A 15,735-nucleotide genomic window follows, 5' to 3' on the forward strand; every position below is an offset into this window, starting at 1 on the left:
ATCATTCAGCAGCTGCTCAGGTAGCAGCAGATGCTTGAGCAGCCAATTAATTACATCAGAAGCAAACATCAGACAAAAATCAAAAATATTAATTTAGTCCTAAAAATAAATCTAATCTATTGGTACAGGTCTGTTGGCAAAGATCTGTGACAAAGAGCACAGTTCACGTGTCACATCAATCAGCAGCAACAGGAACTAAGCATTCAATCCACACAGGCCAGCAGTGCAACAGGGAAACTCAGCTTTTCTTCTAGGGGGTGGGGGATGGCTGACAGCACAAGGCAGCCAGATAAAACTCCAGGAGTTGCCCTGGTGGCAATTTCCTGCCACAAGTGCTAGAGCCAGTGAGAGGAAGTGATCTGCAGAACCTCACACTTCCCAAGGAGGAGGGGTTCACTGGGGATATGAGGATCAAGGGCAGCCTTGGCTGCAGAGATCATGAGATGGTGGAGTTTAGGATCCTAGGGGCAGGAAGAAGCAAAAGAAACCTCATAACACTGGACTTCAAGAGAGCAGACTTTGGCTTCTTCAAATATCTGTGTGATGGAGTCCCATGGGATAAGGCCCTCAAGTGAAGGCAGGGCAAGAAAGCTGGGTAATATTCAGGGATAATCTCCTTCAAGCTTACAAGAGATACATCTCAATGACTATGAAAATAGGTAAAATACCAGGAGGCCTGCATGGATGAAGAAAAACCTCGTGGGAAAAAAAAGAATCCAACCCAAAAATAATACAGTGGGCAGAAGCAATCACAGGTAATGCAGGAGGAATATAGAAAAAATATCTGAGCATCCAGGAATGCAGTTAGGAAAGTGAAAGCCCAAATGGAACTGAGTCTGGCCAGGAATGTCAAAGACAATAAGAAGCATTTCTGTAAGTACATAGGTGACAAGAAAACTCAGGAGAATGTGAACCCACTGCTCAATGAGAAAAACACACAGATAAGCCTGCAATGCTGAATGTCACCTTTTCTCAGCCTTTATTAACAAGACCAGTCTTCAGGAAGTCCAAATCCCCAAGACCAGTCTGGATCAAGGAAGTTGCACTCTTGCCTTTGGTGGAAGACTTAAGCAAACAGGACACAGGTTAAGTCCATGGGCCCTTATGGGATGTACCAAGTGCTAAGGGAGATGGCAAATGTCTTTTCACAGCCACTCCTGAATATCTTTGATCAATCATGACAAGTGGAAGGAGGGCCTGAGGATTAGAGGAAAGTGAATATCACTCCTATCTTCAAGAGGGAAGACCCAGGGAAGTATAGGCTGATCAGCCTCAGCTTGATCCCAAGGAAGGTGATGGAGCAGCTAATCCTGGAAATCATTCTTCAGGTACACAAATGACAAGAAAATCATCAGGAATAGTCAAACAACTGGGTAACCTTCTCTGATGAAAGACAGATAAGGAAAGAGCAGGGGGCATTGTTGCCAGGACTTCAGTAAGGCCTTTCACACTGTACCCCATAAGACCCTCCCAGACAAATGTTGATGGCTGATGTTGTTTGCTGGCTGAGCAAATGGTAAGCTGGATGAAAAACTGAATGACCAAGCCCAAAAGGTGAGGTCAGTGACCAGTGATGTACCCCACAGGTCAATACCAGGTTCATTCCTGTTAACACCTTCATTAGTTATCTGGATGACAGGCAGAACATAACCTCAAAATGTTTATTTGTGACACAAAAACGGGGTAAGTAGCTGATATGCCAAAGGGCCATGTTGCCATCCAGAGGCACCTCAGCAGACTGGAGAAATGTGCTGACAGGACCTTCATGAAGTTCACAACGAATAGAGCAAATTTCTGCATCTGGGGAGGAACAACCCCATGCGCCAAAATATGCTTAGGGGCATCCAACCAGAAAACAGCTTGGCAGAAGAGGCTTTGGAGGTCCTGGTGGACATCAAGTGGAACATGTGCCAGCAATGTGCTGCAAAGAAGGCCAACAGCATCCTGGAATGCATTAGGAAGCATGCTGCCAGCAGGTCAAGGTGATTCTTCACAGCCTTCAGTCAGCACTGTTCAAGCCACACCTGGTATATGTCCAGTTTTGATCTCCACAGTGGAATAGAGCACATGGACATCCTGGAGTGCATCTAACAATAGGCCATGAAGGAGAACAAAGGGACTGAAGCACTGTTCCTGGGAGGAAGGGCTGAGAGAGCAGGGATTGTTGAGCCTGGAAGAGAAAGCTCAGGGGGTCACATTATGTGTACCAAGGCAAGTGTATATGTATACAAGGTATACGAAGGGAAACTGCAGAAAGGGACAGAGCCAGGCACTTTTCAGTGTTGCTCAGGGACAGAACCAGAGGCAGCAGGCATGAAATGAAACACAGGATGTTCGACTTGAGCACCAGGAAACACTCCTGTACTGTGAGGGGGATGGAGCACTGGCACAGATTGCTCACAGTGGTTGTGGAGAATATCCTCAGAAATAGCCTAAAGCCTTCTGGACACGGTCCTGGGCAACTGGCTCCAGGTGCCACTTCTTGAGTAGGGAGGTTGGACTAGATAATCTCCAGAGCTCCCTCCCAACCTCAGCTAACCTGTGATTTTTCTTTTCCTTCTGTCTTTCTGCATTTGTATCAACCATCGCTGTCATAGTGCAAGGCAAAGCACAAACCAGGAAGGCAAAATTTCGCATGTAACCAAAGAAAACATCTAACAATGTAACCACCTAAAAGCAATTTTACTCATTCTTATTTCACTGTATATGGTTCATAATAAGCAGGAAAAAGAATTTCTGACTCAAGAAACATAGAATCCAGGCTGTCATACAGTTTACAAGTTAATCAGATGGAAAGGGCAGTGTGGAATATAAAAGAATACACACATATAGGACACCTTGGAATCAATTCTATACTCAGTGGTCCATCTCAAGCAACTGCAAGTGTGAGCTCAAAGCTCATAATTAATTCAGATGAAGTTTTCCTATCAATTGATACAGATCTGCATCAGCAATCATGAACATACAGCACCTATCATCAAAAGTCCTGGTTTTAGAGCATTATTTAAAACTCATTCTGATAACACACATTAGGGCATTAAAGGGATCATCCTGTATTTCAGAGGACATATTAAAAATATCAGGTGAATCATTTTTTGTCTCGAATTTTAATAGCTCACTAGTTATTTTAAGTGTTAGACTGTTGGGGGGGGGGACGACCAATGCATTAATTCTAGAAGTATAAAAATATCTATAAAAGTGGCTCAATGTTTTAGATCAGGTAGCTTTATATAAGTAGTCACTTGAAGACTATTTACACCTTTTTTTTAAAGAAAATGGTATCATTCACAGATAACTCTCCATTAGGGAATCAAGCTCCTTACAAGCAGTACACCAAAACCCAAAGCATTTCTTACAATACTGCATCAGTTTATCATCCCACAACTTCACAGGAAAAGCACAAGACTCATTTTTATATAGAAACTTAGTAAGTTATCATGCTGTACTCATACACCAAAGCAAAGCCAAGAAAATATGCCACGCACTTAGAAGCATTCAGTGTAGTAAAATATACAACAGAACAAGTGAAGTTGAAACTAGGTCAGTGACTGACATTCTGAACAGGACCAGGATGTTAGAAATGTGATTACTTTAAAACATAGAAAAGTATTAATTATTACTAAAAAATTATTTTAAAATGGCAAACAAAAGATAAACTTGGAGGTCACAAACTTGATTTTAAAATGCAGCTTTTATTCTGCCAAAGCAAAACCAGAAAACCAAGGCCAAACAAACCCAAAAACATAGGAAAAAAGCATTATGTCAAGAATATTTTCAAAGTAATTAGTAAAAAGTTAACATGCCCAGACCTTAAAAAACAAAGACGATCTATCATCAGAACAGTTGTAGCAACATTATACACTGATCTTTCCAGAAGAAGAAATTCCTGAAAAATTCAGATAGGAAATACTTCATAAAGAACCCAAGGATTCTGCAAGATTCAAATGCAGTAAATATGGCTGTACAGAGAATAGGTCTTGACAAATGACCAGTGCCCCTGAAGTTACTCATCTGCTAGTCAACACCTGTTTTCATGGGACTTCTGAAAAGCACATTTAACATATTGCATAAAAATTGGTATGGATTCAAACAGGTTAACAGAAAGTTCTCCAGTAGTAATTGTAAATGGGGAATCATCTCATGGAGCATTTCTAGAACAAGTCCCATATGGATCTCTTCTTATTTCAAGGTTATGCAATATTGTTCTCAGCAATACTAGAGTTAGAAATATATTATTGGCAGAGTTCATGCATGGCAAATTAACACAGAAGTGTTAAAGATTAAATTCTGTGATTAATTTAAATATACAGTAAATAGAGGTCAACTGAAGATTGCTTTTGAAATATCACAGTTACAATTCTAGGAGCTAGAATATTTTCCACAAGATGATGACTTTAGTCTGTGAAATTGATTCATTAAACAACTTAGCAGTGAAGGACAATCCCTCAAGTAATGTAAGACTGCTGTAAACTGGTTCCTATTCAAAAATAGAAATTCACAACAAACATCAATAAATACTATTGTAAGTGTTCAACTTCCTTAGCATTGTCTTTATTTTTACACATTTGTTGTTAATTAAAAGTTGTTTTTAAAACAGATACAACAACGAAAAAAAAAAGAAAAAAAACTATGTGCCTTGAAATATATTCTTTACTAGATTTGTTTTTTAATATTCAATAGCAGTTTTGCGCTATTTGTAAAATAATAATAAATCAAATCTTATTTCACAGGGATAGTGAGTCTCCATTTGTGTCTGTATATGTATACCTCCTTATAAGAAAAATATCTTATAAAGACATAAATCACCTCAATCTGTTCAAAAAAACCCAAAAGCTACCAGTGTTTCTGGAGGCTAACAGTGATCATTCAAATGGTGCAGATGGACAAATCTATATCAACTGCAACAGAGAACCTTCAAAATTGTTTTTTTAATACTTCAGACAACCTCTGTATACTCATTGCAACAAGGGATACACCAAATGGATGAGTCCTCTGACTGAAAGTCTGAGGAATTGAATAAATGTCAGTTTACTGTTTATTGGAAGACAGTAAATGAGGGGATCTCCATTTACAGTGAAAAAATTGAATCAAATTTTCTTTCTCTAGCAGTAGTTTTAAGCATGATATAGTATACAATGCTCAATATAATTTCTAACATATTTGATACTATTCTATCCTCTCAGGCTATTAGTTGATTATACAGTAATAAGTAATAAGTAGAATAATTCAATAAATGCACAATGAACTGAAGCTAAAAAAAAAAGGACAACCATAAATCTAAAAGTGAACTAACTATTGGCTGTTTGCCAATTGCAAAAAAACATCTTTTGTATTTTTAAGTCCTGAAACCAATCTCTGCACTGTGCTCACAAGAATCTAGCACTGGATCCCACACAAAGCATAATCATTGTATGCTTCTCCCTATAATGTCATTACATAATTTGAATACAAAAGATTACCTAAGAGTAAGAGCTATAGAAAAGCAAGCAAAAAATAGTCACTTGTAGAAAAAGTCTTATTAATCAAAAGCCAGTAAATAATCTGTCTTTCACCACAGACAGATGTGGAAATGGTTAAAGCTTTGGCCATGTCAGTAAGGCATCACAGTTCAGATAAATGTCCCCAGGGTATGCAATCTCTCCTTCTCAACCCATGAGAAGAATGCATTCAAATAACTGGCTGGTTTAAGTAAAAACCTCCTTTCATATGAGGTCTTATAATTACTTTGTCCATGTGAAGTTAGCTGCACACCATAAGTACCTGGTTTTTCTCTGTTTTCTGACTAAGAAGAACATCACAAAATGAATACTGATTGAAATCTTATGCAGGCAAGTTCCCTGACTAATAACAAGTAATACCTAAGGGCTTTAGGAAAACTATCAGCTAAAAATGCAGAACTACTGATTCAGAAACAAATATGCATGTTTAGTCAAAGTTAATCCGTTGGTAAAAGTGAAAGACAGTCATGAATGACAAGACTACAATAATTTATTCAGCATCAGGTTCTAGGAATGACTGTGCTGGGGCAAACATAATGGAAAAGTCTTTGCTCCTCCCAGGCAGAAAACTTACCCGTGATACTGCCAGAGTTCAATGGGTTCAATGAGATCAAGCCCTTAGTCAGAATGCTGAGGAACGTTTGATCACTGGAAATCAGAGATCAAGCAGAGTGCTTAAACCTCAATTTCCTCTTTGCACAAGAAAAAAGGAAGTCCCTAATAATCAGAAAGTAAACTACAATCTCACAGGTAAAGGATTTGATGATAATTTGTGGAACTGACATGAAAAACTGCAATGCAAGCAAGAAGGCGGCCTCTGTAGCTCACCAAAGTATTCCTGCCTCCAAATGAAGCCTTCAATTACAGGTGAAATTTAATAAAGGAATATAGCTAAAAACAGCTCCTAAATAACAACCAGTTCTGTAGTACAGCCATTTCCCTGCAGAAATTGTGAAACAATGGGACAGACAAGTTACGTTTACTCAAGAAACTTTTAAGAGACCCATGAGAATAATTCCCTAGAAAGAAATAAATGAAGGCAATAATGGGGAAAGAAAAATACAAACATAAACATCTACCACACCCTGCAAAACTCATCAGCCTTTTATCAGTTACTTCCACACAGCATGAGAAACAAGCCAGTTGTATTAATTGTATTTTACTGCAGCCGTTGAGCTGCAGTAAACCTATCTATACCCAGGCTCTATTACAAAACCCTCAGAAAAGGTATTACCAGCCACCTATCATTGTAGCAAACACAGTCAACAGTATCCTGCCCTGTACTGGCAACAGGATAACCAGCAAATCAATAGGAGCAGCTGTCGTCTATTCATCAGCTTGTGAAATCATATTTGGGGTACCATGTTCAGTTCGGGCATCCCAGAAAGAGACAAACATTAATTCCAGAACAAGCCAAGAGGAAACCTTCCAAAATCAAGCATACTATGTACAGAAACTAAAATAAATGGGGTTTTTTCAGTCTTAAATAGAAATGGCTAAGAGGAGGATGCATTTTTTTGCTGTCTTCAGTAATATAGTACTGTGGTACAGAGAAGACTAAACTGAACATTTGAAAGTACTCAGTGAAAAGACACAAGGCAATGAACATAAGGTGGGATGTTACAATTATAAATTACAATTTTCTCACAGTTGTCTGACACTGGAACAGGTTTTCCAGAGAGACAGCAAAATTTTCATCCCTGGATTTATTCAAAACTCAACTGGACATGACCCTGAGCAATTCAATCCAGTAGGATCTGCTTTCAGCAGGAGGTTGGATCAGGTGACTTCCAGGTGTCCCTGCCAATCTAAATTATTCTATAATCAAACAGCAATTTATTATGTATGTAGTATTTAGAAATACTACAACTGCCACAGATGCCAGGAACAAAGAATATCAGCACAAAGGCTGTGCCCATATTTATGGGCTCAGAGCCAGGAAGCATTGATAAACATTTATCTTGCTGACAGCATTTTCAGCACTCTCCTCCATTTCTCCACAAGTTCAAAAAGGAGTGATATCATTCTTCCTACTAGGAAAACTAGTTCCTAGTAACAGAACAGGAGACAGATTTATATAAAATTGTGAGCTAAAACCAATAGAGATGTTTCCAAGTTCCATGTATGCTGCACAGCTACCTTTTGGTTAGGACTAACAAAGAAGCAGAAAGATTTTAATAAAAGAAGAAGAAGACCATAAGAGAGAAAACATTTGCTGTTTTTTCCTCCTCAATCTCATTTCACCATTCAGGATTCTTAGTTACTGATGTCAAAGCAGACTGCATCTTCTTTGATCACTGCACTGTTTCATAACCAGTTCTTATTTGAACTGCATAGGTCATTACATCCAAGGTAGACAAGCCAGAATCACAGATATGGTGAGTTGGAAAGGACCCATCAGGATCATCAAGTGCAACTACCAGCCCTGCACAGGACCCCTCCAAGAACATCATCATGTGCCTAAGAATGTTGTCCAAACACTTCTTGAACTCTGTCAGGCCTGATGCTGTAACCTCTTCCCTGGGGAGCCTGTTCCAGTACTCAAGCACCCTCTGGCTGAAAAACTAGACTGAAATTAACTACAATATGGAGAGCTCTAAGATATTCTTCCACTCAATCTTGAAAAGGTTTTTTGCTGCAATAAGACAGAAAGGAATAACCCAGGGATGAATAAGACACTGTTTTCTGAGATCTATTATGTTGTCCAATGTAATTTCAGTTTTAATGCTGAGAGCAAATGAGAAAAACAGGAAAAAAGGGGGAAAATTGTCTCTTGCAATACTCAGGTTGGTTTGACAGTGAAATTAGACCAGAAAGTGCTCTCCTTTGGTCACCATTGCCTTGTTGATTTGTCTTATTCTCCTAATCTTTGGATCCTTTCCACAATGTAAACTCAAACCTACACACGGGTTCTGGACACCTGTCAAGACCAGATATGGATTGGGTCCCTTTCATTACTACTTTTATCTACAACACTGAAAAAAAAACCCTACTGGTGCCAAATATTCCTGCTCTCAGCTAGCTTCTTCAGCTTTTAACTAATACATGAATATTTGAAACTTTCAATATATCCATATTCATATATTTCAATGAAGTTTCAGAATCACAGGCTATTAATTCGAAATACAAAATTTCAGTTTCTGCTTTTACCAGAGGGGCATCAATTGAAGTACTGTCACAAAAGTGGTCATTCTGGAAAAGCAGCCCCTCTTATCTGCTTTCATTGAGTACTTGAGACTATCACACAAAAGTTCATTAAACATTTAAATTAAATTTTTTAATTATAAACATTTGAATGTTTTTTTGACCAATTTAACTTGACATCCTATCCCTTAAGGTTTTCCTCTGAAATATCCACTGAATCAAAATTAAAAAATTAAAGGAAAAATTAAAAGTAGGAAAATAGTTAGAAATCAATCTGCTCTTGTGTTTCAGCTCCTCTTACTATCAAAAGATTACCAGGGTGCTGAGGTAGGGCTGCAATTACCTCTACCTCATCCAATCATCTGTGCTTACAGAAAAAGAAAAAATGAACAATCCCAACATAGTGTATAAATTCTTTTCAACCATTTAAACCCTATTATATTAATATGATTTAGAGTACTATTTGTCTTCATCTCAAAACACAGAACTATGTCTGAAAACATGAAAATGTGGTTTTCCTCCCCTCATATTCTGAAGTATATGGAATATTAAAAGCTTCTATTTCCCAAAGAACTAACATTCTGAGAGGTCTCCTCAAAAAACAAACAAAACCAAAACAAACAAAAAATCTCCAGTGATATTATTGCAATATCTGTAATTATGGTGCAAATGAAAACTTTTAAATATCAGACAAATAATTAGATACCTTAAAGTAAGTAATTAAGATTTCTTTCCTTTAAACAAATTGTCAATATTTCAAGTTGACCTCAACTGCATTTGTTACAAAATTTGCAGTTCCATCCAATAAAAAATGCAGTAAGTATTTTATAGTTTGAAGGACAGAGGGAATGAGATAGTGACCTCCTTGAGAATTCTTCCAGTGCCAAGGGCTTACATGTGCAGATGTCTTTTTCTTTTGATAAGCCATGAATTTCTTGCCAAGGGTAACTCCCACTCCATTAGCCCATAAGAATTTAAAATTTCAATCAACTTGGACATCTCAGGAAACCATTCTGCTGCATAACTCACTTTTCCTCTCCCAACTTCCAGTACACTGCTAGTCCATAAAACATCTGGGAGTCCAACTTCTCCCTCTCTTTTCAGTTCCTCTACCACAAAGAGAAGCCAGCCAGGGAGCAGTTCCAGCTCCCTACAGCACAATTAACAATTTTCCTCCCCTCTGACATTGTACCTTGTAGCTTGTTGAGGAAGAAAATTTTCTGGTGAACTAAAATATATTCAGTAAAACTTATCTGTACACTTAAATTATGACAGATTCCCAACCATTTATGACTTAGCTGCAGAATATATTTAATGAAAAGCTGCTAATAGGTGAAGTGGCTGAGCTTCAATAAGCAACCTTTAGCCTTCCTCCTCTCCACACACACACAATCAGCCTTGACTTAGATGCATCTATTTCATTACACTCAGTCAAAAAGTGCAAGTACAGTGAAATATTCTATTCTATCACAATATGCAAATGCCATGACCGTACAGCATAGGATTATTAGATGAATCATCTGCCTGTAAACTTGGGTGTTCCTAAGTGCTTTGAAAATCTTCTGTTCTTACATTTTCACTATACTGCCAGGAAGCTTGTTGGTTTTTAGATAATATCTGACTTTCTCTCTCTCCATTCCACACAGGAACATTTTAAGGAGCAAATTCCTGGGAAATCAGCATTACATCTGCAGGCTGTTAGGCTGAGATATAGAACTTTCCTACTGCCCTTTCCTTTACCATTTTCTATATTCTCTTCCCCAGGATTCTTCAGACCAGCACAGCACAGCAGCATTTCAAAATGGACATAAGAAGTGCCACAGACAAGGAATAGAATAAGTTCATTATTGCAGGGTTTTGACTTAAGATGGATGAGTTCACAACACAACCAGATACAGTCAGGGCAGCACTACATTGATCAGTAGCTAGAAAGAGTTGTAATCTCACAAACTCATGTAACTACCCAAGATTTTTGCATTGTTAAACCACATCTTGAAAGGGACAACTACAGCATTTGTATCTGAGATAGCAAGAGAGACTAGTTTGATTCTTTTTTCCCCTCAAATTAGATCAGACCTAATTAACCTACCTCAAGAACACTTTTGGTACATACAGTTGATTTCATTTAATTCCTGGTACAAAGGAAAGTGAATACACATGTAATCCCATAGCTGAGAAGAAAGATGAAGTCAGAAATTAAAAGTCTCATCACTAGAGGCTCTGATTCTCAACAAGGTACTGCATAAGCCTTGCTTAGTGAAACAATGTACTTCCTAAGAAAATACCCATTAGCAAGAAACATTTAAGTAACAAAGTAAAACTATGGCTGCAACATTATGTAAGATGCTATAAATTCCACTTATAAACATGTAGAAACTGTGCTCTGCTATTCAAATCATGTATCAATTACTTGCAATAAAAGTCTACTTTATTTATGTATCCTCCACTAGCACCTCAAAGACTTAAGATGTCTAAATGGACATCAGCATCATTCTCACATGGAAGACTACATCACATCCCTTTCAGCAGAGAAACACTGCCAGACAAGAAAGCTCAGAACTCCAATCCTATAAATATTACATATTTCCTATTTTTTTTAATTTATTTGAACTAGAAGAATAATTGGCAGACTTGTCAATATTGTTGGAAGTACATAAGTAAAGGAGAACTATAGAACAATAGGTGAACTATATAGAACTATTTAAGTATAGAAGGAACAATTGCACCTTTAAAGTGTTTTCAAGTTAAATAGAAGATAGTGAACAAGAGGGAGCCAAACAGCATAAAGACACAATCAACAGGAAACAATTCCTGAAGATTCAGTGTGGACAGTTTGTAGTAAGGACTACAGAGAGAAGTTATAAGCACTAAGGATAAAGAGAGAGGTGATTTTGCAAGTATTTAGGTAGCACCTGATAAGCAAGGAGATGTGCAGAAAAATGCGGCAATATTCCTTGGGGGAAAAAGAAAGGAAAACATTCTCTAATCAAGAGACACCCAAAACAGGGAAATCCCATGGAGCACCATACAGAATACCATTGGCCTTAGCTCTGGGGTAATGCTAATCAGTTCTAAAAGGATCATCCACTGAGAAAAAGCCTGATGGTCTCTCAGTAACTGCAGAAAAGTAAACTAAGGAAACCAGCACTTTTTTTTTTTGGTCTGTTTTAGACACAAACTTGCACAGCTATTTTATGAAGCTTCTTCTAAATCAACGGTTTGTCTCCCTCTGAAGTGGTTTCTTCAGAAGTGGAAGTTACCCAACTGTAAAACCTGTGAAGAGAGAGAGATCCCACTAACAGAAGTAAATAACAAATGTTCAAACTGGTTCTTCATTTTTGTTCACACAGGCTTTATTATTAATGCAAGTTACTAACAATTTGAAAGATCAATACATTTAAGTGACTCCAGCAGTTTTGCAGTTCTTTCCCGATTCATACCACTGTAACACGACGAAACGCTGAGCAGCTTTAGTGCCTCACTTTGCCAGCCTGAGAAGCAAGGGCAGCATCCACCTACCTCGCGATGGCAGATGAACCTTCTAGAGCGTTTGAAAGCAGCAGAACAAAGATGCGGGATCAGCGCACGTTACCGCCGCCCCCGCCGGCCGCCCCGACCCTTCCCGGGCGGGCGGGATCGCGTTCCGACAGCCGAGCCGCCCCTCGCCCGGCGCCGCCCGTGCCCTCCCCGCCGCGGTGACAGCCCGGGGGAGGCGGGCGCGCCCCCCACCACCGCCCTCACCCCCGCTCCCCGAGGGGGAGGCTCCGGACTCACCGATCCCGGGGGCCACATAGATGAAGTAGAGGCAGGATGAGGAAAAGGAGAAGAAGAAGATGAAGGCGAGCATGGAGCGGTTGGAGACGCGCAGCGCCTTCCGCAGCAGTGGCATCCTCCCGCCGCGCCGGCCGCCGGCCGCTCCGCTCAGTCCCGGCGAGCCGCGGCGGCGCTTCCTAGAGGGAGGCGGCCCGCTCCTCCCATGGATCGGGCGGCAAGAAGGTGACTAGGGGGCGAGGAGAGCCCCCTCCCTCCCTCCTTGGGAGCGGGGCTGGCAGGGGCAGCGCCGCGGTGTGCGGAGGAGGGCGGGCGGCGGCGCTTTGTGGCCGGTCCTGCTGTCTCCCCGCGGGCGGCTGGAGCGGGGATGCCCGCCCGCCTCCGCGCTGCGCCTCCGGGCGGGCTGAACCGCCGCCGGAGGGAGGGGCCCCCTTAGCGCTGCCGCGGGGCTCGGGGAACGCTCCCGCCGCTGCTCACATGCCGCCGGGCGCCGTGGCCACCCGCTCTCCCGCCTGCAGTCCCCGTACTAACGGCGGCGGCGGCCGCAGCAGCAGCAGCATCCCCGCTACCAGCGAGCAGAGTCACCTCCGCGCTGCGGCCAGCCGGGCCCGGCCCCGCCGCTCCCGCTTCGCCCCGCACCGGGAGGAGCCGCCCCGCACCGGGAGGAGCCGCCCCGCACCGGGAGGAGCCGCCCCGCACCGGGAGGAGCCGCCCCGCACCCGGAGGAGCCGCCCCGCACCGGGAGGAGCCGCCCCGCACCCGGAGGAGTCGCGCGGCCGCTGCGGCGGTTGTGGCGCGCGCGAGCCCCGGCGCGGCGGCGGCACTGCGGGACTGCAGCGGGCGGGCGGGCGAGCGGGCGCGCGCGCCCTTGCCCCGCCCCGCGAGCCCCGCGGGCCAATGGGGGGCGAGGTCGAAGCGAGCCCGCGGCCGCCGATTGGCTGTTGCGCGCGCGAGCGTTGGTATCAGCGGGTTGCGGGAAGGGGGCAGGGAGCGGGTGAGGCGGCTCGGCCGGGCCCCGCGTCCCGGCCCGCTCCGCTCGCCAGGCGCTCCCGCTGTGGCCGGCCGGCCGGCGTGGGTACCTTTTCCGTGTCCAGTCACCTCGGCCTCGCGCAGAACACGGCGGGGCCAGGTTCCTGCCCCGCCCGTGCCCACTTTCCAGCGCTTTTGCCTGTTCTTCCCCTTCCTTCCTAAGCCGGCGCTGCGGCTGTGACACGGGTGGATGTCCTTGTGCTTCCAGCTGTTTTAATACAGAGCAGTTGGGAACGGGAGTCAGGGCTGGCAGCTTCTCTCCTATGAGGAGAGGCTGCGAGCTGGGCCTGCCTAGTCTAGAGACGAGGTCTGAGAAGAGAAGTGATTAGCGCATAAAAACATCTCAAGGGTGGCTGTCAAGAGAATGGTGCCACACTCTTCCCAGTGGTGCCCAGCGACAGGACAAGGAGTAATGGCCATAAACTAAAACACAAGCGTCACCTCAACATGTAAAGAGGAAGAGCGTCTTTAAACTGAGGGTGGCCAAGCACTGGAACAGGTGCCCAGGGAGGTCGTGGGATCTTCCTCTCCAGAGACTATTTTTAAAACCACCAGGATGCAGTCCTGTGTAGCCTGCTCTAGGTGACCCTGGCTCGGAAGACGGTCTCTCCCAGCAACAACAATGATTTGATTCTCTCTTTCTGTGAACCAACAGTTCTCCATAAAGAAGAGTAGGAAGCATTGCCTGTAGGTTTGGCTACACTTGTGCTTTAGGATTTGCTGAATTTAAATGTGAAGATCAACACACTTTATTACCAGTTCACTCCCAAGGCCATTGCTTAAAAAGGTATTTTTTAAAAGTTGGCAAGAGAAGCTCCATATCCATTAGCTGCTTTTTTCTTGCTTTGGCAATGAACTTGGCTGCCACAAGTTGCTGGGCGATAGGGTTAAGCCAGTAATCTCTCTGTTCCTCTGGAGAATGCTGTCATGAATAGATGTGTGCCGAGGGGTTGGCAGCAGTCCAGATCATGCCTGGGCACACTTGATGTGGCAGCAGGATCTATTTGCACAAGAATCCAGGTCTGTGTTGTTAGTGTCTGTGGAGTTTAGTCAGACACAGGGCAAAAAGAATGGAGATACAGAATTGTCCCACTCCTGCAATACAATTTTGTCTCAGTCACTATGCTTGAACTATGGTTTTTATGCAATAGATATTACTAATAGCTTCATTTTGTTTCAGTAATCATCAAAGAGTCATAGAATCATTTGGGTTAGAAGGGACCTTAAAACCATCTAGTTTCAACTACCCTGGGATGGGCAGAGACACCTTGCACTAGACCAGGTTGCTCAGAGCCCCATCCAGCCTGGCCTTGACTACCCTCAGCAACAGAGCATTCAGAATTTCACAGCTTGTGGTCAAGTAGTGTTTATCCTTTAGACTGACAGGACAACCTTATCACTTCCTTCAGTCACAAGCAAATTGCTTCCAAACACTCTGCAGGCTAGCATATCAGGATTTTTTAACCACAAATGTAAAAGATTTGAGTCAGTTGACATGTAAACGTCAGGGCTAGAAATACAAAATGATTGGTTAATCAGTGAAGTAGTGATGCAAATAACTGATAGTAAAATACATGCTTACTTAGTCAAAATCTTGCTGGATGTTGAACATTTATTTGTACAGTGGAGCATAGTACACACAATAACAATCTACAGCCACATCATGGGTTTCCCTGATTATCACTTTGATGCAGAGGATAGACAAGGATTTCCCGGTAAGGGTTTCCATAAGAGAGAGAGAGAAATTCTTTTATTTCAGCTCTGAAACAGAGACTTGTCAGTTATATTTTGATGGATGCTATTGCAATGGGTATCTGTGCAAGTTTTGGCTGGGCTGGAGTTAATTTTCTTCACAGTGGCTCATACGGGAATATGTTTTGGATTTGTGCTGAACACAGGATGTATAATACAGATACATATTTGTTACTGCTGAGCAGGGCTTGCAGAGAGCCAAAGCCTTTTCTACTTTTCATACTGCCACCATGGTGAGGGGACTGGGGATGCATGGGAGGTTGGGAGGAGAGAGCTGGGACTGGTGACCCCAAGTGACCAAAGGGATATTTCAGACCTATGACATCATGCTCAGTATACAAAGGTGAGGGAAAAAGAAGGAAGTGAGGGGCATTTGGAGTGAAGGTGCTTGTATTCCAGAGTAACCTTTACAAAATGGAGCCCTGCTGTCCTGGAGATGACTGAATACCTGCCTGCCCATGGGGGAGCATGAGCGAACATGTGTGGGCCTTGGTGTCTGACTGGCCTTTAAGCACAGTATCAGATAGAGGGATACATTGTG

General features: G+C 42.5%; 1 protein-coding gene across 2 annotated transcripts in view; it reads right to left on the minus strand.

Moving 5' to 3' along the window:
• The window catches only part of B4GALT6 (beta-1,4-galactosyltransferase 6), a 30,649-nt gene extending 17,602 nt beyond the window's left edge, over nucleotides 1–13,047 (minus strand). The window contains exons 1-2 of one of the 2 annotated variants that reach the window (XM_033512247.1): nucleotides 12,417–12,527; nucleotides 10,732–11,915 (exon numbers count right to left, since the gene is read on the minus strand). Coding sequence is in view for 1 of the 2 variants with exons in the window: in XM_015617962.3 (XP_015473448.1) it covers nucleotides 12,417–12,531 (115 nt within the window). In the remaining variant the exon portion in view is untranslated. Of the gene's footprint in view, nucleotides 1–10,731; nucleotides 11,916–12,416 lie in introns of both variants that reach the window. The other variant, XM_015617962.3, reaches the window with a different exon arrangement.
• Between the last annotated feature and the right edge of the window lie 2,688 nt (nucleotides 13,048–15,735).

The sequence above is a fragment of the Parus major genome, chromosome 2 (assembly GCF_001522545.3).
Source record: "Parus major isolate Abel chromosome 2, Parus_major1.1, whole genome shotgun sequence".
Lineage (NCBI taxonomy): Eukaryota > Metazoa > Chordata > Aves > Passeriformes > Paridae > Parus > Parus major.